The 21609-nt window shown below is 33.5% G+C and overlaps 3 protein-coding genes and 1 pseudogene across 3 annotated transcripts; 3 read left to right on the top strand and 1 right to left on the bottom strand.

Moving 5' to 3' along the window:
* Nucleotides 1-3302: 3302 nt before the first annotated feature.
* On the top strand, nt 3303-4447 carry ASL5 (Lateral organ boundaries (LOB) domain family protein). The gene is made up of 2 exons (XM_078323232.1): nt 3303-3518; nt 4019-4447. The coding sequence occupies exons 1-2, from the start codon at nt 3363-3365 to the stop codon at nt 4364-4366; spliced, it is 504 nt and encodes a 167-aa protein (XP_078179358.1). The 5' UTR covers nt 3303-3362; the 3' UTR covers nt 4367-4447.
* Nucleotides 4448-11842: 7395 nt separating this feature from the next.
* Nucleotides 11843-16371, top strand: ENGASE85A (Glycosyl hydrolase family 85). Its single transcript, XM_078322874.1, has 11 exons — nt 11843-12625; nt 12901-13038; nt 13687-13796; nt 13888-13999; nt 14103-14210; nt 14323-14435; nt 14585-14666; nt 14746-14826; nt 14961-15010; nt 15098-15233; nt 15565-16371. Exons 1-11 carry the CDS (start codon nt 12161-12163, stop codon nt 16240-16242), a joined length of 2073 nt encoding a protein of 690 aa, XP_078179000.1. The 5' UTR covers nt 11843-12160; the 3' UTR covers nt 16243-16371.
* Nucleotides 16372-17131: 760 nt separating this feature from the next.
* On the top strand, nt 17132-17999 carry LOC144573585 (uncharacterized). The gene is made up of 2 exons (XM_078323367.1): nt 17132-17242; nt 17334-17999. The coding sequence occupies exons 1-2, from the start codon at nt 17212-17214 to the stop codon at nt 17807-17809; spliced, it is 507 nt and encodes a 168-aa protein (XP_078179493.1). The 5' UTR covers nt 17132-17211; the 3' UTR covers nt 17810-17999.
* A 2874-nt stretch (nt 18000-20873) lies between these two features.
* On the bottom strand, nt 20874-21350 carry LOC144573438 (SKP1-like protein 11 pseudogene; annotated as a pseudogene).
* Between the last annotated feature and the right edge of the window lie 259 nt (nt 21351-21609).

The raw sequence follows: 21609 nt of genomic DNA, 5'->3' as shown, positions 1-21609 counted from the left end.
TGGTCCAGAATTTTCAGATCAAGTGATTTTCTAAATATCTAAAAAAATAGTAAAAAATTTTCAAAAAATGTAAAATTTGGTCTCCAAACACATATTAATATGGAGAACAAGATGAACGGTTCGGATCGACCGTTAGGATTTGAAAACTCGAATATAAAGCCGTAGCACGGTAACAACCCGTAATATGCATAGTACCATAGACTCACTCTATAAGATATATATAAGATAGGATTTCTAGCTAGGTCCTTGAGGACAAAAATATTAGACAATCTTGACAATATATCTAAAATGTCGTTGTGTACACAAATGATTTCCTATAGCAATAGTATGTAACAGATAAAAGAAGCATAATAGGACTTCTTGCGTGAATAGTAGTCAATGTATACTTAGTCCTTATTAATTAACTCCTCCAACACTGTTGCCTTGTTGCTAGATTGCTAATTATTAAGATTTTTAAGAAAAAAATTCCAATTATCAATGTGAAAATGTCGTTAGACAAAGCAATAAGTGGCCTTGTCTTTTTAGGTTTTCACTTCGGTTATACTCTTAAATCTCGTGCACCTCACATGAGAGATATATTAAACAACAACAAGAAGGAATCTGCTTGTACACATACATTATTTGCTCATTAAATGCTCTTCTAGGATCAGTACCGGTTTGATACCAATGTCTGTTCTCAATTTGACTTTACAAGAAAAAGATTGGAAGATTGCATCTAGAGAAAAAAAAAACAAATCTTAAAAGTAGGTGCATGCAGTTCTGATAACTATGTATATATTATTTTGCAAGTTTAAATGAGCGGTGCATTTATTATTGGTCTTTTAGGATGAGTGCAATTTATGCTTTTCTTTTCAATAAATAATGCCAGAGATTCAATTCTTGGTCTGATTTGAATTTAGTGCATTCTCAGCTGTGATATACGTACAGAGGAAATTATTGCTAAGCTTCTTTATATCTCTGTGCGTTTTTTGTTTTTTTTAGCTATATGTTTTTTACAGACACTGGTTATCTAATTTTATGTAACAACTACTCCGTCACTTTTTATATCAATGAAACTGCCTACGGGTTTTCAGCCAAAAATAAAAATAAAAATAAATAACGCCAGAGATTAATAATAACTAGGTGTGGTCATGTAAGCTGTAGTTAATCAAACATATAAAGGCATTCTGGTGATTTCTTCATCATAAATCCTAGAGCTCAATATGATAATTTACCAGTAGTACTACGTACTTCAAAGAAATTAAGTTATGATTTAATTACCAGTAAAATTTTGTATTGTAATACATGTTGTAAAGTCAAAATTTGCACAATAAGGTAGTTGTAATATTTTATCAGTAACAACTTGAACAAGCAGATTATTATTCTCCCGAGCTTACTGGTACCATTTCGTTATAAACAGGTACAGTATTGGCCATGTATGGTGCACGACAATAGATTGCAACCCTCAGTTAAGAGTAACAGTTATTTTCAAATTATATTTCAGTTAATAGGTTACATTAATGTTTGTGATATTCTGACAACATATATATATGGTTGGTCAAAATAGTAGGCATGCACATAGCTTATAAAATTATAATTACTTCTTTTTTTGACAAGAATAGCTGTTAATAAAAGCCATATTACTACTGGTTGTCAAGATTTAAAGCAACCCACAATGGTCCACAAAGTAAAAAATTAAACACATAATATTTAGAGTCTAGAGAGAGAATTAGCTTTCAAATTTCAAATGTGATATCTCTTTTGTTTGTGCAAAAAAGCACACAAAAATTGACTCAGGCTTAATGCATGAATAACAAAAACGAAAAGAAATGAATATCTTTAGTGCATGAAGTGGCAAATCAGATTTGACTTATGAAAGCCAGCCCGGCAACCTAATTAAGGTCTAATAATTTATTTTATTAAATAAGATCTAAGAAATTAACAAAATATATATTCTGGGATGATTCCACTGAATGTACCAGAAAGTCTAGAATTCTTGTAATTAGATCTATGGTTGTACAAATATCATAATTAATTAAGGAAAGCATTCTTATCATAATCTTTATTTAATTAAGCTAGCTCTGGACTGATCTTCACTGATGCAAGCAATTATGTAGCGTGTGCATTTAGTGTGCGTAGAGCGCACGAGTTGTCACATGGGAGGGACACATGCCAGAAGACACACGCACACTGTAGCATATTCCCAATTTCTAACATTTAATTGCACCTTGACTCATATTGGTTGAGTTGGAACTAAGATTCCTTTTGTTTTTATATATGTTCTCTTTTAATTTGGGTATTTACTGTCGCTCTCTTCTCTCTTGGTAGCTACGTACGGTTTTTATTGTAATATATAGTTAGGTATCCCTTGAAAAACTCAGTTGCATTTGCTAATTAATTCAAGGACAAATTAATTAAGGACTTATTATATTAAAAAGGGCGGATTCGAACGTTCGCAATGACGGGACCAAAACCCGTTACCTTACTGCTTGGCGACGCCCCATTTTTTATATTCAAAATTAATAGAAATTTGATATTAAATTATTTTATCATATTATTGTTTGTTTGCATATTAAATTAGAAAAGATGTCACCTAATTAAAAAAATAAGCAGGTAAATGTCTCATATCTTTTACACCTCAATCATGTCTCACATTTTTATCTTTATTTTCAAATCTAAACAGTAATCTCCATATTCAAATGTATTTACTATTTAGAGAGACCTAATTTCATATTATTTTTTTTTAAATTGTTTTACTATATTTTTAGATAGTACAAAATCACTATTTTTGGATGGTTTAGAATCTTCTGAAAAAAGAATTGATTCTGTGCCTGTTTAAAAATCTAGTAAACAATTTAAAAAATATATATAAAATTTGATCTCGAAGGGCACATTTTAATATGGAAATTATATTGAACAGTTCGAATTAACTATTTGAATTTTAAAAACAAAGATAAGAATGTGAAACGCGACTGAGACATAAAAAACAAAGAGCATTGGAACCTACTATTAAAATATATAGTTTATAGAGCGAATTATCATTTTGAGCTATTGTATATTATTTATATGTGGTAGTCTGATGAATTATCATGCATTTATGCATAGTTGACTTGCTGTCTTGTCCGAACAAACTATGGGGAACAAGTCGGAGAATCCAAACAAGACACTTGAATTATTATATATCATAGATATATAATTCCGGCATCACATGCAACTACTTGCTATAAATATGCCACATAAGCCTCATTTCAACCCCACCTTCTCCTAGTGAAGTAAAATTCAAACACACACACACACACACACAAAATCAAAAGATATCTCTGCTATCCTTTCTTCTCTTCTTCTCCTAAACAACAAGAATATATATCTAGCTAGCTATCATCATGGGGGGAACCTCGCCATGCGCCTCGTGTAAACTTCTTAGGCGAAGGTGCACGAAAGATTGCATTTTTGCTCCATTCTTTCCTTCCGACGACCCGCACAAGTTCGCAATAGTACACAAGGTTTTCGGCGCAAGCAATGTTAGCAAAATGCTTCAGGTTTGAGTCAATCTCTTGTCTGAGTGCAATTCAAATTTGTTTTTCCAATTGTAATTTATTTTTTGAATTAGTACCTCACTTTCATGATGTGTTTAATTCCAAGGTTCCGTTGTAATATATGCGATACTTTCACGGAGAACATTTTTTTAAGCATAGCCGAAATATGAAATTTAATTTAAAAATGTTGCAAATTTGAAAATCAGAGGAGCTTTTTAAGTTAAAAAATTAATGAAAGGAGTTTATATTGGCTTTAGCACTAGTGCCTTCACTTTCATAACATCAACAGCATAATAAGGGTTTTCATTTCTCCTAATATTTTTCCTTTTATTGTAAAGCGGGACATATATATCATTCCATATCAAATTATCAACCAAAATTAATGTGTTATTTCCACTTCACATATAGAAAGTTTTGCACAAATAATGGTCAAGCCCTAAGGAACATATATATTGGCTTGAAAAGCATCATCTTTTTTTAGTAAAGCTTTTAAATGCTTATAGGAACTACCTGTTCAACAAAGAGCAGATGCAGTAAGCAGCCTGGTCTATGAAGCAAACGCTAGAATGCGGGACCCAGTTTACGGGTGTGTAGGGGCCATTTCTTTCCTACAAAACCAAGTGTCGCAACTCCAGATGCAACTCGCAGTAGCACAAGCCGAGATACTGTGCATTCAGATGCAGCAAGAGCCGCAGATGCCTGAGCCACAGCAGATTGAGGTGTCGGAAGCCGAGAGATCTTACCTGATGCAAAATAATCTTATCGGAGGGATGCCACAACTCATGAGCTTTGCTTCTCCTAGCAATAATGTAGGTCAAGAGCCTCTCAAGAGAGAGTCTCTTTGGACATAATAATATTATTAAAGTTTAATTAGGCAGGATGTGTACTTCTTTGTACTTCTCTTTTATAATTAGAGATCTAGTTTTAGTTTAGTTTTCACCATGTTCTGTTTTGTAGTGTAGAAGACATTAGTAGGTTGTTAGATCAACCAGATGTTTTAAACGCATGTTGCCTTAGTTTCATTTGTACATAGTATTTCTGATTATCCATGATCACTGCATTAATTTTACTTAATTAATTTGTACTCAATTTTCCTTTAATTGGTACAAAATAAATCAATACTTTTAACCTGAGGAGATATTAATTAACACCATCATTCATTAGAAAAAAAACAACTCTATTAATTAATTTGGTACTTAAAATTGGTGTGATCAATTAATTAATATAGCGCTTAAACCTCTCTTTGTTAATTTGTTCTGATGGGTTATTGTGTAATTTTCTTTCTTAATTTGGTTCAATGACTATCTGACACGTTGATTTGCTTTAAAAGAAGTGATACATAATAGTTGATTAGGGAGATCTAGAATCAATTAAGTGTGTGATGAGCTTGGGTCCCTTGTGAATCGTGACACAAACGAATATTAGATTAATCTACTAATTATAATTAATTATGGACCAGAGATTGCATGGGGATATGTTAATATAATTAGAGTGATAAAAAGAGATAGAGTAAACGAGGGATTATGCATTGCTTCTAACATAAATAATTGTCAGTTTATTTTGGTTCTAATGACCTCCAAATGGGTCAGTGCTGCTATTTATATATATATAGCTTTATTTATAATAAAAACGGGTGTACACTAGTGGAAAAACTGGAATTAGTATCGACCTATCTGGATCGGCTATATGAAACAGCCGATACTAATAATTATCTGGATCGGTTTTTTTAAAAAAAAACTGATCCTAAAAACTATTCAGATCGGCTTTTTAAGTGATTGGTTCTTTGTAAAAACCGATCCTAATAGTATTAGGATCGGTTCTTTATAATAACCGATCCTAATACTATTAGGATCGGTTTTTACCAAGAATGGATCCTAATTCTGCAAAAAAAATGTTGGTTCTGCAAAAAAAAAAAAAGGAATTAGGACCGATTCTTTATAATAACCGATACTAATACTATTATGATCGGTTCTTTATAATAACCGATCCTAATACTATTAGGATCGGTTTTTTTCTAATTAACCGATCCTAATTTTGCAAAAAAATGTTGGTTCTGCAAAAAAAAAAAAAGGAATTAGGATCAGTTCTTTATAATAACTGATCCTAATACTATTAGGAACGGTTTTTTCGAATTAACCGATCCTAATTTTGCAAAAAAATGTTGGTTTTGCAAAAAAAAAAAAAAAAATTAGGATCGGTTCTTTATAATAACCGATCCTAATACTATTTTGTAAATAATTTAATACTATTTTTTTAGAGATCTTAATATTTTTATTTAAATAATTTTGTGAAGAAAAAATTTTCTTGTATGCCAAAAACAAAGTTCTAAATAGCGTGCAATAGCACCGCAAAAGTGTGACAAAGCACCCTAGACTGACCTCTGGTATGGTACCAAGTCCAAACTCAGTAGCCAAGCACTAAGCAAAGGCCACTGGTATAGTGCAATGCACTAAAAATATCAAATTTGACCTCTTCTGGTAAATTAGAAATTCTGGACTGATACAAGGACCAAACTGAAAAAATGATTATATCAGCATGTAAAGCATTCAAAAATACGCGGAATTGACACAAATTTCAATTTATTTGGATTTTTTTACAATTAGTTATGAATTTTCAAAGTTCAGCTATCGAAAAAACTTTAAACAGTCATAACTTTTGCTAGGAAAATCAAATTTTCGCGTATGACCACTTTTCGGAAAGGGGAGGACGAGATGAATCCAACTATCACCTCAGGGGAAACCCTCAGGTGTCCTAAGCATCATAATTTAAAAAAAAACGTCGTTTAGGGCCTCAAAAATCCAGTTTAAGTTTTCGTTCGACGGTAGATACAACGATCGGTATTTTGTTTAGTCAAAAGCCTAAGAGATTATTCAAGAATTATTCATATAATTATTTTAAAATGTATTTACTATTTATTATGTTCGTTTGCCTATCTCCGAGCAAATGATATATGTCGACAATAATCAAATAATCCAATTATTCTCTCTCTCTCTCTCTCTTGCTCTCCAATTATTCTCTAAAAAAAATAGAAGTTGACATCATTGAGACAATCTAACTATATTTTCTTTTGTATATTTGAATAAAATAAATTATTAAGAATCAATGCCAAGTCCTTAATTAGTGTTATATATAGACTTGTGATATCCAACTGAGAAATCAAATCAAAGTTATAAAGAGTTACGGCATCACTTCATAAATAATGGAGATGATTGCTTTAGCCAAGGATTTATTGTTTCAAATGTTTCTGGGCACCTGTTCCAGGAGGAAAGGTTGCACCACTCTCCACATATAATGGAGATGATTACTTTGTTCTATTTTTATTTATTTATTTATATTTTATTTTTTCGAATTAATCAATCCTAATTCTGCAAAAAAAAAAAGAATTAGGATTGGTTTTTTGAAACACCGATTCTAATTCTTTTTTTTTGCAGAACCAACATTAAAAAAAATAATTAGGATCGGTTGTTTCAAACAACCGATCCTAATTCTAATTTGGCGCTAGGGTTTATTTTTATTTCGCGCCTCTATACTTAGCCAAAAATTTTGAGTCTCAATACTATTAGGATCGGTTCAATAAATAACCAATCCTGATAACTCCTTATATAACCTGCTTAGGGTTCTTATTTTCATTTTGCGCCTCTCATTTTCAACTTAGCGTCTCTCTCTATCTGTCTTCGTCTCTCCCTCTCAAAGCCTTGGACATCTCGGCTCAAGTTTGTCTCCGTCTTTTAATTTTTTATTGTTTCAAAAATTAATTAATGGTGTTTGTATATTGTTTTACAGTCTTGAGGACATCTTGCTCAAGTTACTTAATCATCCGGCTGATCAACTATCACGATATTAGCTTTATCTAATTTTCTCATTATTATACTTTTAAAACATTTTTTTTTGTATTTTTCATTGGAAAACATTTTTCCATCTAATTGTTTCCTTTGTTTTTCTTTTTCAGGTCTTTTCTAATCTCAAGTGACGTGATTGCAACCGATCCTAATTCTTTTTTTAATGGTTCTGCAAAAAAAAAAGCATTAGGATCGGTTGTTTCAAATAACCGATCCTAATAGTACTATTAGGATCGGTTTTTTGAAATAATCGATCCTAATTCCTTTTTTTCGGCATAAACTCGAATTAGGATGGGTTGTTTCAAATAACTGATCCTAATTAGTACTATTAGGATCGGTTATTTGAAACAACCGATCCTAATTCAAACCATAAGGATCGGTTGTTTAACCGATCCAGATTAGTGTAGTATTAGTATCGCCTTGATCAGGATCAGTTAAAATCCGATACTAATGTGCGTAAATAACCGATCCTAATTCCAATTTTTCTAGTGGTAGGCATTCGGCTTTAATCCATAACAACACTTTCTCTTTGTTTATTGAAAGATTTATGTAAAACACAAGATCCATAACAAAAATATAAGAAGATAAAATTAAACATATATAATACTCTATTTTTAAAATAGTAATTAATATTTTACCGTTGTAAGTTACACCATTTTTACAATTTGAATCATTTTTTTTATCTTTATTTGATATATGATCCTAGTAAATTTAATGTTAATATAAATAAGAAAATTTGAATAGACATATTGTGAAAACAAAAATTGATATTTTTCACCATTATTCTTATGATGCTAAATATTTATTTTAGCACATTTCCATAATCATTTAGACACATACTCGTTAATTTGGATTTTCATAATTTGCGGATTCTCGTATTCGTAAAATCACATTATGCATAATCACGTGACAACCAACCATGCAATTGTGTGTAATTACACAAAGATAAAAATGATATTTACTCAATGAGGAGGATTCAAATGCATCATGTCTTTCATACCTCACATGTATATCTCTATTTTTAAAGTCCAAAAAATCGATCTGAACCGCTCAACATGATATCCATATTAAAATATTCTTAGAAACCATATTTAATATTTTTTTTTGAATTTTTTTTTACTTTATTTTAGATAGTACAATAACATTATTTTTTATGATCCAAAAACAGTGATTTTGTATCTATCTAAAAAACTAGTAAAAAAATTTCAAAATATATAAAATTTGGTTTCCAAATACATTTCAATATGGATATTATGTTGAGCTGTTTGAATCGACTCTTTCAATTTTGAAAACAGTGATATAAAATGTAAGCCATGATTAAACATGAAAGACATGAAAAGACCTACGTGGAATTTTGCAATAATAAATACAAATAATGATTTTTTTTTTTTTTTTACTTCCAATAAAAATCACAGTTTCAATAAACCAAGTTCCTTTCAGCTCTCATTTCCAAATGAAAAGGCCTAAAGCAATACCACATTAATTTTTAATTCCATCAGTGTCAAATTTAATTGACAAGAGGTGTGGTGTTCGTGCAAATTATATATTAATGTAACAATTAAATTAAATTAGTTCTTCCTTTCAATTTTGACTATTCAATTATGAACACGATTGGCCCCGTGGATTTAGCAACTAGCAAATTTACTAAGAGAAGTTTTTTTTTTTTTTTCTTTGTAATTTCTTTCATGATCTGGCACTTCATTTTTTTTTTTTTTTTTTATTATGTTTGCCCCTTTGGATTCTGACAGTAGACTTTGATACTACTTCCTGACAGACAACCAAGAACAGCTTGTTTGTATCTCAAATTGATTGCAATTTGAACAGCAAATAATAATTTAGAATTTCAGATAATGTTTTTCTACTGTAATTGAACCTAAAAGATGTTTTTGCACGTGTAAGGAGTAACACGTGTCACATGAAATCGGATTTGGTACAGAAATTTGTTTTATTTTATCTGACGAAATTAAATAAATGGCTGTACTATTTGTTATATAAAATGCTCAAGTACATTTTTTTTTATACGAAGCATATTCAACTGTCAATCTTATTGGGTTGGATCCCGGACAATAACGGGTCCATTTTATATTGTAGAAGTCTAGGGGTGGCCAAAAAACTCGTAGCTCGTGGCTTGATTGTGACTCGCACCTGACTCGCTCGTTACTGGACGAGCTGTTAATAAGCCAGCTCGTCATGAGCTTGGTCCAGAATTAACGAGTTCAAGCTGGGACCTAGCTTGTTCGCCAGCTCGCAAGCTAGCTCGGCTGGCATTAATTTGTGAGTTTGTATGAATTTGTGTGCATTTTATAATGTCTAGCTCGGTCCAGCTCGATCCAAAAAGTTTGTATAATTTATTTTTTTTTAAAATAAGATCCAGACAGACTCAGGGAGCCGGCTTGTCAGCTCGCGAGCTAGTTCGGACTGATTTGTCATGATTTCATACTGAAATTTTAGCTCGGATATCCTAGGTTCAGTTCACTCGATTGTAGCTTGATCCAGAACTAACAATCTGAGTTAGAGCCTAGTTCGAACCGAGTCAACTCGTTAACACCCAAATGCAGAGTACCAAATTCCTCACTAAATCCAAACCCAATTAGTATTTCCTTGTTCAGTATCTTTTACTTCTAAATCACCAAATCAGTATTTCTTTGAATAGGTCAGTTCTCGACTGAATGAATTTCATAAATTGATACAACTATATTCGACCCGTTATTACTGGATCCGATTATGACACGGATAGAGACGAGCCGCAGATAGCTAGGTGCAAAGGATTGTGTTAGGGAGAAAGATGCCAACAAAAAAATGAACACACAATTAAAGAATTTGTCTTTGGTCTAGTGGTAAATGCACATGACTCTCATGTGGGAAGTCATGAGCTCAAAACCCACAAGTGGAGAAATCTTCTATAATATACATAGAAGTTTGAAAATGTGTTGGATGACTTGATCTCCAACCCATCATTTAAAAAAAAAACAATTAAATTGAAACCGAACAATTAGCATTATCCATCTTTTGATGGCTCTAGGTAATATCCACCGAATATTTGACTAATAGCAGGGCGGACCCAGCATGTAACAAGGGACGAATCTAGTATGTAATCGTATTTTGAGTTTTAGCAGTAATGTATCAGTATCGATCAAATTTTGTCTTTTTTTAGAAATTGTTTTGCTCATCTCTGGATTTTTGATTTGTAATTTGAATTAAATTTAGTGTTAAAATCAAAATAAATTTCATGAATTATGATTTGTAATTAGAATGATAAGTTAAAACATCAGAAATTACAAGTCAGAGCATTATAAAATACAAGTCAAACTATTGTTTTCTTATCGAGTACCCAATTAGTTAATGAGTTTAAATTTAATTAGCTATTTAAACCCGATTAAATTTTTTTTTGCCCTCCCTTACAAAAATTCTGGATCTGCCCTTGACTAACATAATATTTTTTTTCATTCTCTACTACAAAATTCTTTGGTTATTTTTGGAGAGTATCTGAATGTGTATGAATTTGTTCACACACACTCCAAACAAAAATAATAAAGAATATTAAAATGAGAAGGATAGCATGAAGACTAGGGCTGTAAACGAGATGGGCCTTAGCTCAGCTCGTTTATTTTGGCCCGAGTCTAGATCGAGCGAGCTGGACCTAGGTCACCTGAGCCAAAACTCCTGACTCAGCTTGTGACAAGCCAGCCCGAGCTAGCTCGCGAGCTGACGAGCTGGCTCGCTGGGCTTTATTGGGCTGCTATTATACAAATTCAAAAATAAAAAATAAGAAATCTCATTTAAAAAATTTAAGAAATTGTCCAGCAGGCACATATTCAAGCAACTAAAGCCATATCATTTCTTCCCAAACCGAAAATACATCAATTTTGCATAATTGCGCCTTTGAAAATGAGACTAGACTTAAAATTATACGGGACTAAACCCTAAATTCACTGTAGCTTAACGAGCCGAGCTGACCCCTGGCTCAGCTCGTTTATTTTGACCCGAGCCCGAGCCGAGCTGGCTCGTTAACAGCTCGGTCCACTACCGAGCGAGCTAGAGGCGAGCCGCGAGCTTTTTTGACAGCCCTAATGAAGACATCAAATAGTACGTATTCGTATTTTGTGACTACAACCTTAATGTAACCCAAAACCCCACAAAATGGGCCTAATTTGAAGTCCTTTTCACATTCCAATGAATCCGTTACAAATAAGCCCAAATCCATTCAGAAATACAGCCCAGTAATTTCCTTCTCCCCTCTCACTATTGCGGTAGTAATCCGCAAATGGACAACGAGGCTTAGCAATCTCAACCGTTGATTTCAACCCTTCATCTATTCTCATTCTTGCCTTGAACAGAGGAACAGTTGAACAGTCAGCAAGCCGCAATTCCGAATTATTTTGCATCCACTCCACGCAAACGGGAAATAAATCTGCTGTTATTCTAATGGAATAACAGGATCCTGTTATTCCGATATAAGCGTTGATCTTCGTTGTTCGTGTATAAAAAAAAAAAATTCTTCATTGAGATGCGCGCATAGATAATATTGAACGGTTGAGATCGTAATAACAGATTCCTGTTATTCCATCGGAATAGCAGCAGATTTATTTCCACACAAAAGACTGTGAGCCTAAGCAATCACAATCGTTAAAGTCAACCCTTCATCTGTTCTCATTCTTCATTCAGTCTTCACTTCAGTCTGCATTGTTGGATTACTTTGCAATTACCATTTCTCACAGTCATCGTCGAATTCAGTGATCAGCTAAGTTCAAGCTCAGATTTAAAGCTTCTTTCTAGTTTACGAATCCGAATTGCCCAAATCAATTCATGTTTATCTCCTGCAAATCGATGGCATCCCTGATTAAATCCATAATGAATTGCTTCAAATCTCTCATCCAATGCTTAACAATGTCCAACTCCGTCACAGATCCTCGTCCATGGGAGGCCCCCTTCGACCCGATCCAACCCGCTACCCCCATATCCTACCCTATAACCAACCTCGAAACCCTAGAATCGGGGTCCTACTTCAATTCCTTCCATTACCCATTCAACATTGCCTCAGTTAAACTCCCCTCTGATTCGATCGATCTCCCATGTCGGCCGAGGATGCTTGTCTGCCATGACATGAAAGGAGGTTACACTGATGATTTATGGGTGCAAGGCGGCAATAATCAGGATGCATATGCCATATGGCATTGGCAGTTGATGGATGTTTTTGTGTATTTCTCGCATGATTTGATCGCCCTGCCGCCTCCGTGCTGGACCAATGCTGCACATACACATGGTGTCAAGGTGTGATAATACTTGCTACAAAGCTCTTCCATATTATTTGGTCATTTTTACCCCTTTTCTAAATTAGGATAAAGTAGTAAGGATATTTGCTCTGACTTGTATTGAAAGGGTAATAGGAGAAGGCTTACAGCTCCAGTTGCATACATATAATTGGAGAGCTCCACGGTAGTTTGTTTTAAATTATACTGCCAATGCTTTGCAGCATTGAACCGATTACCAACTCGCCCAATAATATTTAAGATTTCTAAATTTTTTTTTCCTCCGTGCACAAAAAGGTCCTTGGGACCTTTATCACAGAATGGGAGGAAGGTGTGAAAATATGTAAGACACTTCTTGCAACAAAGGAGTCTGCTCAGATGTATGCCCAGAAGTTGGCAGAGTTGGCCGAGAAGTTGGGTTTTGATGGTTGGCTAGTAAGTTATGTCATTATTGTTTTCCAAAAATGAATAAAGAAAGAGATTAAAGTATCACTTTGATGATTCTTGAACAGAAGTGTTAATGGATATGGATAAGTTCGGCAAACAATTTGGCATGAATTCTCATTTGTTTTCTTATAAGGTTTCAAAATACCTATTTAATCCCTCAGAGTGCTGACTTTAACCATTTCCTCATGGGTCAACCATGTGGTGATATTAAAAAAAGCAACTTGCCTTTCTAATGGAAATCATTGATTCTTCGAAGGCACTTTTCAAAATAATAAATAAATAAAGAAGTGACTTGCCTTGTAAGCTTGACTATGAGTTCTGTCATTTTTTCACTGCTGGTCGGGACCAAAATTATTCATACTGGAATGTTAAGGAGGCACCAACTTTGGAACTTTAAACGGAAACTCTTATTAAGGACCAGTTGTGTCATTTACTTGAGAACAAGAACCAGTAGCAATAAAACCCAAAGAAAAATTTGAAAGACAGCATTGTTGGGCTATTTCTTTTGACAATAACCAGATATTTGTTCAGTCAGGACTGCTTCAGCAGTAATAGCTTCTTCTTCTTCTTTTTTCCTCCTGGAAACTTTGGCCATGTCACGTGATTATGTGAAAAATGCTGAAATTTTCTTTTCAGCTCAATTTTGAGGTTAAGCTGGATATTGATCTGATCAATAATCTGAAAGAATTTGTCAATCATTTAACGAAGAGTATGCACTCATCTGTTCCTGGCTCTTTGGTTCTCTGGTAGATTCTCAATTCATTTTCTTTTTCTGCTCTTAACTTTTAATCATTTTCCCAAATTATAATAAGTTTTCTGCATAACTGCAATATACAGGTATGATGGCACAACTATAGAAGGTAAGCTTGACTGGCAAGATCAGCTGAACAATAAAAACAAACCTTTTTTCGACCTTTGTGATGGTATTTTTGTCAATTACACTTGGAAGGTTAGTGAATTGTCTTCTTAGAAGCCTCATGGATTCTCTCCTTCCATCTAGAAACTTAATCTGTTTGAACTATTGTGAGGAAATTTGTATTTTATGATTGTAGAAAGAGTACCCAAAAAAATCAATTGAAGTAGCTGGTGAGAGAAAATATGATGTGTACATGGGAATTGATGTTTTTGGCAGGAATACCTACGGCGGTGGTCAATGGAATGTAAGTAGAAATTAATATTCATACTGTCTTAATTAATTTATTTCTTTATTTATTTGTTGTTGTTGTTGTTGTTGCTGCTGCTGATGTTATTGTTCATATTTTGCAATGGCAGACAAATATGGCACTTGATTTGCTAAAGAAAGAAAGTGTTTCCGCTGCCATATTTGCCCCAGGATGGATTTATGAGACTGAACAAGGACCTGATTTTCAGACTGCACAAAACCGGTAATGTACCTGTCCAACCAGATCCAGTACAGTGATGTTTCATTCAGTTGCTTTTATGTTAAGATAAAAATATGAGACTTGTGGGTTATTTTGAAAACTCTATCTGTTGGGAAAGAATGTAAGCATGGTTAGTTTCATGACTTGAGCAGGTGGTGGGGCCTTGTTGAGAAATCCTGGGGTGTCCTTCAGAGCTACCCAAAACAATTACCTTTTTACTCAAATTTTGACCAGGTACCTCTCTCACTCTCCCTCCCTCCTGCCTAATACAATTATGATTTACTAACAAATTTCAATCTTCAAATAAAATTAGGGTCATGGTTGTCATATTTCTGTTGAGGGTTCACAAGTATATAATAATCCTTGGAATAACATTTCTGCTCAAGGTTTTCAGGTATGCCAATCTCTTTCTTTTTTAATTTCTCCTTCTTGGTTTACAAAATTCTGTAAAAGATTGAAAATTTGTTCCGTGTAATCCCCTTTCCATGATTTTTTATATTTTTTATAATTACTTTTTCTTGGTTATAGCCTCTCCTGATTTCTTTGGAAGATGAAAACACTATGCAAGCTTCCATCAAGTAGGTTTTGTCCATTTGTATGATTACCTTTGGCACCTAATGTATGTTCAGTATAATTACATCTTCTTCTTTCTTTCTTTTTTGTAGTTTTAAGGATGTACCTTACAATGGAGGAGGAAGCGTCATGATTAAAGGAAATCTTGAGCAAGGTTCATCTTTTTCGACCCAGCTTTTTAGTGGAAATGTTCCTTTAAGAGATCAATCTCTGTTCATTTCATATTCTGTAAGTACTCTTTTGTTATGGCCCCTGAGTTAGTTTTGCTTTAATCCCCAAATTTTGTAGAACCTACTTTTAACCCTGAACATTTGAATTTATACCATTTGGATCCCTACCATTATTTTTTTATGCTAATGTATGTAACAAGTTCCTTTGGTGAAGGTTTGGTAGAAGATGATGCAAATTAGAATTTTTAGGGATCAAATAGGAACACTGAAACTTTACAGACCAAGATGGGTAATGCGTGATACTTAAAAGAACCTTTCTTCAACATATTTGTTTTCCGTGAGAGAGTTTTGTTTTACTTTTACACCATTTATTTGCGCCTTTTCTATAGGTAAAATTTGAAGGAGAATCTGCTCTTGGGATATGTCTTGAATTATTGTTGCCATCAAAGGCAGCAGTGCATGCTCTTATTACAAATGATGAATTCCCCTTCCATGCAAATCGTTCAAAGTTTGTCTACGATATTATCATCAAATCTGAGGAAATAAATGCAAATGCTTCTTCTGCCACTGATGTCAAGTGGGTCCTGTATGCAGCCACCATGAACTCAGACGTCATCAACTCCAATGGTCAGACGTTAACTGGCATATATTTAGTTAGCGCTTTGAAGGATAGTTCAGGCATGTACTCTACATCACTGGGTCATTTAACAGTGTCGACCACAAAAGAAGGAATACAATTCCCTTCTGCGAAAGACTGGAAAGTTGAAGGACAGCACTTGTCTTGTCCTCTGCCTCATGTTGAGACTAAAAGTGTAAGCCTTAAGATAATTTGGTTGCTTGATGAGAAGGAATATAGAACTAGCTTGTTTACTAAGTATAATATCTATGTTGAGAAGTTGGGGTTTGGCATGAGTTATCTTGGATTTGCCAAAGTTCAAGCATTCTATGTGTCAGATTTAGTTGTACCAAGCGAAGTTTCCATGATCAAATTTGTTATTCAACCTTGTGGGAATGATGGGAGTTGTCAGGAACTCAACAAATGTCCCACATATGTTTTGAATGTCTGATTTGATTTTCAAGTGGGGGAATTTGGGCTGTTTCTATTATTTCACACATGTTTATATTCAATAAAAATTGGTAAAACGTGATTATTGTGTAGTTTGTTCTTCAATAATAATAATAATAAATTTGTAGCCCATGGTGGTTCTGTTCTTTTGAAGTAATTTGTATTTGTTATGTAGTTTTAACTAAAAAAAATAGAAGAAACAAATTACTTCTATTACGTTGGGTTACTTGTTTAGCTGAATTGAGCATGTCGGATGGAGAAATTCGTGTCTTCGGGGTGCTTAGCATAGTCACAAGATTTACGAATTAAATCCGAATTAAATTTAAATAATTTATTTTTTTGGTGATGCTTAACCGAACGCCGAATTATTCCGTTGACCGAACATTGACCGAATTAAACCCGAATAATTCGCAAATTTTATGAATTTTTTCAGAATTTTACAAATTATTCGAGAATTTTTTCCAGAACATTACATTTTTTTTTGCTCTCTTGCAGGAACTAGATCTCTGATCTGGATAATTTTGAATCATTCCCGTATTATACTCGAATTATTCCCGAGTCACGAATTTTTAACCTCATCGAACCGAACCGAACCGAACCGAACCGAACCGAATAATTCATTTGTCACTATAGTGCTTAGTGTTTAAAGACTTGAAAATTATTGCTAACCAAACTCGCTTAAAAGGTGATTAAACTATTTACCTAACTATTGTTTATATCAAATGGTTTACTACTTTACTTACAAATTATATCACCCACAGCAATAACAAGATTTTTTTTTTTTTAATTCTTTATCATCTCAATCTGCGTACGCTTGTAGCTTTTCATCCAATTTATTATGGGCTTGGATCAAAGTCCAATAGCCCATTTAACCAAATGACAAAAATGCCCTCCTATTTGAACCCTCAATTGACCCCTCTCTCTCTCTTTTGTTCTTCCCCGGCAAATTGCGATCAACGCTCCTCCCATCATGTCTATCTCTTCCAATGGTCACCTCCAAGGTAACAACATTTTCGATCCGATAAGAAAATTTTCTCTCTTTTTTTCCTCTCCTTGTCTACTCCTTAACAATATGGCGGTTACCTTCCACAGATGACAACGTCGGTGGCGAGGACTCCGATATAGAATCCGATTTCGCCACCGCTGCGGCCGAATCCGGCAACGAATACTACCACCCGATATCGGCTGATAACGGATCCTTCTCGGAATCCGAATCCGACCCTGATGATCTCAACCCTAGCTCCACCTACCTCAATATATCTGAAGCCAATGGAAACGGCATCTCTTCTCTCGATCTAAACACAGATGAAGAAGAAGAAGAGGAAGAGGAAGAGGAAGACGATGTTGTGAGCGAAAGTGAGGCCTCTATTTCAAGAGCATTTAGAGAAGATGAGCAGAGGAGAAGCACGCCGCTGTCACAGGAGGCCAGTGAGAGGATTATGAACTTGATGAGAGGGGTTGAGTTCAGAGGCACGCCACCGGCATGGATGGATAGAGTGTCAGAGGAGCATTTGGTTGATCAGATCCGTCAGATTAGAGAGGAGACTGCTGCTGGTTCTTCTAGCTGAGTGTGAATCAAGGTGTTGTTTCACTGATTGATTTTGCAACATAATTTCAATTTTATATGGGAAGATCTCAGTTGATTCAGCAGTAGTGGTTTCTAATTGATTTAAATTGTTCTAAGAAATATTTATTTCCTGTTAATTGGATCTCCTTCTGTTGATTAAACTTGTTCTTGATATAAAACATTTTGTCATTTGTTGTGTTTGCTTTACTTCCATCGATGTATGTATTCATTCATTCGGTTGAAGTTAAAAACTCAATACTTGCATGTTACAATGCGGACTTAGCTTAGGTTAATTGAATTTGGATTTAATTGAAATCAATCGGAAATCACTTATGAATTGAAAAAGGATTGCCAGTAAATATCCACATGATGGATTGATGTGTGTACCTGTGTGTGTTGCGTGTCTTCTGAAAATAATAGTGTGTCTGTCTTGAACTTTTGAAGCTAATCTAATTCCCATGAGGTGTTTGTTACTGGTAACTTGCATTTGTATACTGTTTTAGTCCAAAAATATTCAACCACTGTTGGTTGTCACGTAAATTTTGTAGGTGTGACAGATCACACACACACACACACCAGAAGGGCGGTCCAGATTAATCCCGCGCCAAACTCAATCCAGTGCGTATGGAAACTATAGGGGGTCCATTTGAAGATTCGTGCCAAGTTAAAAGAACGGCTCAGATTTACTAATTGCACCTCAGGTACCAGGGATCCCAATCCCCCACACATACCTTTTTCTGTGTAGATAATCGCTATTCTTTCCTATAATTCTTGCATGTCTGTCTGCTCATAAATTTGTATTCATATAAAATTACACTTTGCAATTCCAAATTCATACATTTCTGTACTACTGAATTCCGTTTTGTTGAACATAAAGGAAACGATCGTTTAATTTTGAACAAAAAAAAAAAAAAAACCTGATATGTTTACAGTGAATATTATTTAATTTGTTAATGCAAGACTTCTATCATTTGTCTACTGGTACTTTTAGTACAATTACTTTTGCAATTTCAATTAATAAAGATGTCGCACGCATTTTGCTAGTCATGCTACTAGTTATGAAAACTTGGCTTGAATATAAGGATTTCAAAATTATTCACAAGTTTTCTAAATTTTTTAAAATTTGTGAATTATTATTAAATTAATTTTCCAAATTATTAAGCATATGTGAAGTTTCGTCTCAATATATAAAACCAATTTATGTGAGAGTGAAAATAGACATATTTGTTTTATACCCACGTGTCAATATTTAAATTTGTCAAAAAAGAGTTATTAATGTAAACGTCCAAAAGAACAAGGAAACAAATTATGTGAGTAAGAAGATAGACATATTTGTTTGGGAGGTGCTATATTAAGATCAATAATTTCAATAATGAGTGCTGAAAGAAACTTTTTTATACTAATACCTAACTTGCCCTTCTCTCTTAATACCATATAAGTACGTAATTAATTAATGGCTAATAAGGAAATGATTCAAATATCAAACTGAGCAGTGAGCATTACGTTTAAAATAAAATAAATCAACCAAACCAACCAATCAAACACAATAAACCAAACAATACCCAAACCTGCCAAATAAATCAAAACAAACCAAGTTAACCAAACAACACTCAGAAATAAACCAAAATAATCCAAATAAACCAAACAATACCCAAACATATCAAATAAACCAAAATAAACCAAGTAACCTAAACAACACTCAAACATACCAAATAAACCAAACGAACAAAGCAAACCCAATAAACCAAACATCTTGTTTAATGGTATGAAAACTAGTTATAAACTTTATAATACATTATTAAGAATATTTCATCGTAAGTCTCAAAGTATAAACCAAATATGTATATATAACACTCATGACAAAGTTCATCGTAAGTCTCAAAGTTTAAGCCAATCAATTAGAACATTTTCATGCTCTATATCATTAGTGAATATTGACCGACTCATTAAAAAATTTCAGTAAATAAAATACAAAATATGTTCAGATTATACAGTACAATATACATTAAGTTTAGATAAGTTGTTATTTACAACATATGGATATCATTGATTTTGTTTGGATATATGCACTCTAAAGTGAAGTTATATTTTAATTTATTTAACATGAAGTATAGGAGTTAGATTTCAAACATTAAAAAAAATAGATAAACTTCTATGCAATGCAACATTTTATGGGCACAAGATTGCATCGCCACCTTATGACCAAAAAAAAGTATATTTATAATGAAGTGGTTATAAAATAAAATTTTCATTTAATTGGTTTTCATTCGTACAAGACAGATGAAAGATTTTTGAGATTTGAATAATTTCTATATTAGCTATCCATTGATTACGTATTCAGATATAGTATTAAAAGAGAAGGACAAATTGGGTATTAGTATAAAAAAATTTCTCTCGGCTCTCATTATTGAAATTATTGCCCTTAGAATAGCACCTCCCTATTTGTTTTATATTTACTTGTCATTGTTTAAATGATGTATGATCATAAAAGAATTATTTATGTAAATGTCCATAAAACGAGGAAACATGAAAACCGTTCTATTGTGGCATGTGCCACATAAATGAAAAATAGATATATTCGAACGAATCAATTTATATTTTGCTAATTTTACAAAATCTTTCCGAGTAAATTATTCAACAGTATTTATGTGACCTAACTGTTTTTCATCTTTGGGAAATAGATGTCTATCACAATATCTTAAAATACAGGGTATATGACTGCTTCAACCTCTCTCTAACAATACTGCATGCATTAAAAGCTTACTTATAATAATTAGTTTAATTAAATTATGTATACTTATTAATAACAGGGAATAATGTGTTAGCATAGCATTATTTATTTTGTCATATAGTATATTTGTGTGAGACTAAACACATATGTAATGCGCAGATAATTGCTTGTAACTAATAAAAAAAAAAGAATGGCCACAATAGCTAAACAATATAAATAATGAAACAGACTATGAAAACCTAGCTAACAACTAAACAATATAAGTAATGAAACATACTTTGGAAACCTAACTAGTAGAATACATATTGTTTTGTTGGAGATAGGAAATTTCTAATCACTCAAAAGCCCATTGATTTTCACGGCGAATCTCCTCTTCCTCCTCTGGAGTGAAATCATTTTCAATGTTGAAGATCTGACGAATCTCCTCAGGACTCTTTCCCATTATCATGTTGGCCACTTTTTGGCATGCCAAATTCAGTAGCTCGTTGATGTCTAGAAAATTAGCGGCCATGATGATTTCGTAAAGTCTATCCAGATCAATATCAATGAAGTTCTCATCCCACTTCTTGAGCTCCTCCTTTGATATATTAGGATTGCTTTCATCTCCGGTGACATGTTTCTTGCAATACTCAATCACAATCGAGAGGATCTTAGCATTGACGTTGGGTACTGGGATAATGCCCTCCATGCCATTGTCTTCTATAATGTGGCGGATTGATTGCGACATAAGAGCTACTGCCTCAGAAACCATAAAGTATTCTCCGTCGGTGCTCCTTAGCGTGATCATCTTCTCAGCTTCATTCTTTGCCATTTTTTATTAGATTCAAATGGGCAAATCAAACAAAGGGTCAAAATATGAGCTTGAGAAAGAAGAGGGAGAGAGATCTTGGTTTTGAAAGCAACAGGTGCCTTTCGACGTCAAACTATTATGGTCTTAAATAGGAAGAGAGAATGTAATCACATGTTCTTTATTTAAACATATTATTTTTATATTCACGAGTCATGTCTATATTTGAATTTGTTCTTTAATAAGCAACACTTAATATAACCTTTGGTTTTTTTTAAACTTT

The sequence above is a fragment of the Carex rostrata genome, chromosome 21, assembly GCF_964058835.1.
Source record: "Carex rostrata chromosome 21, lpCarRost1.2, whole genome shotgun sequence".
Classification (NCBI taxonomy): Eukaryota; Viridiplantae; Streptophyta; class Magnoliopsida; order Poales; family Cyperaceae; genus Carex; species Carex rostrata.
Note: the sequence above shows the minus strand (reverse complement) of the source record. Positions and strands in the feature narration are given on the sequence as shown.

Coding starts and splice junctions, on each gene's coding strand:
- ASL5 (XM_078323232.1), top strand. CDS start 3,363: ATGGGGGGAACCTCGCCATGCGCCTCGTGTAAACTTCTTAGGCGAAGG. Junction 3,519..4,018: donor ATGTTAGCAAAATGCTTCAG/GTTTGAGTCAAT, acceptor AAATGCTTATAG/GAACTACCTGTTCAACAAAG.
- ENGASE85A (XM_078322874.1), top strand. CDS start 12,161: ATGTTTATCTCCTGCAAATCGATGGCATCCCTGATTAAATCCATAATG. Junction 14,000..14,102: donor TTGTCAATTACACTTGGAAG/GTTAGTGAATTG, acceptor TTATGATTGTAG/AAAGAGTACCCAAAAAAATC. Junction 14,436..14,584: donor TTTCAGACTGCACAAAACCG/GTAATGTACCTG, acceptor TGACTTGAGCAG/GTGGTGGGGCCTTGTTGAGA.
- LOC144573585 (XM_078323367.1), top strand. CDS start 17,212: ATGTCTATCTCTTCCAATGGTCACCTCCAAG. Junction 17,243..17,333: donor TTCCAATGGTCACCTCCAAG/GTAACAACATTT, acceptor TACCTTCCACAG/ATGACAACGTCGGTGGCGAG.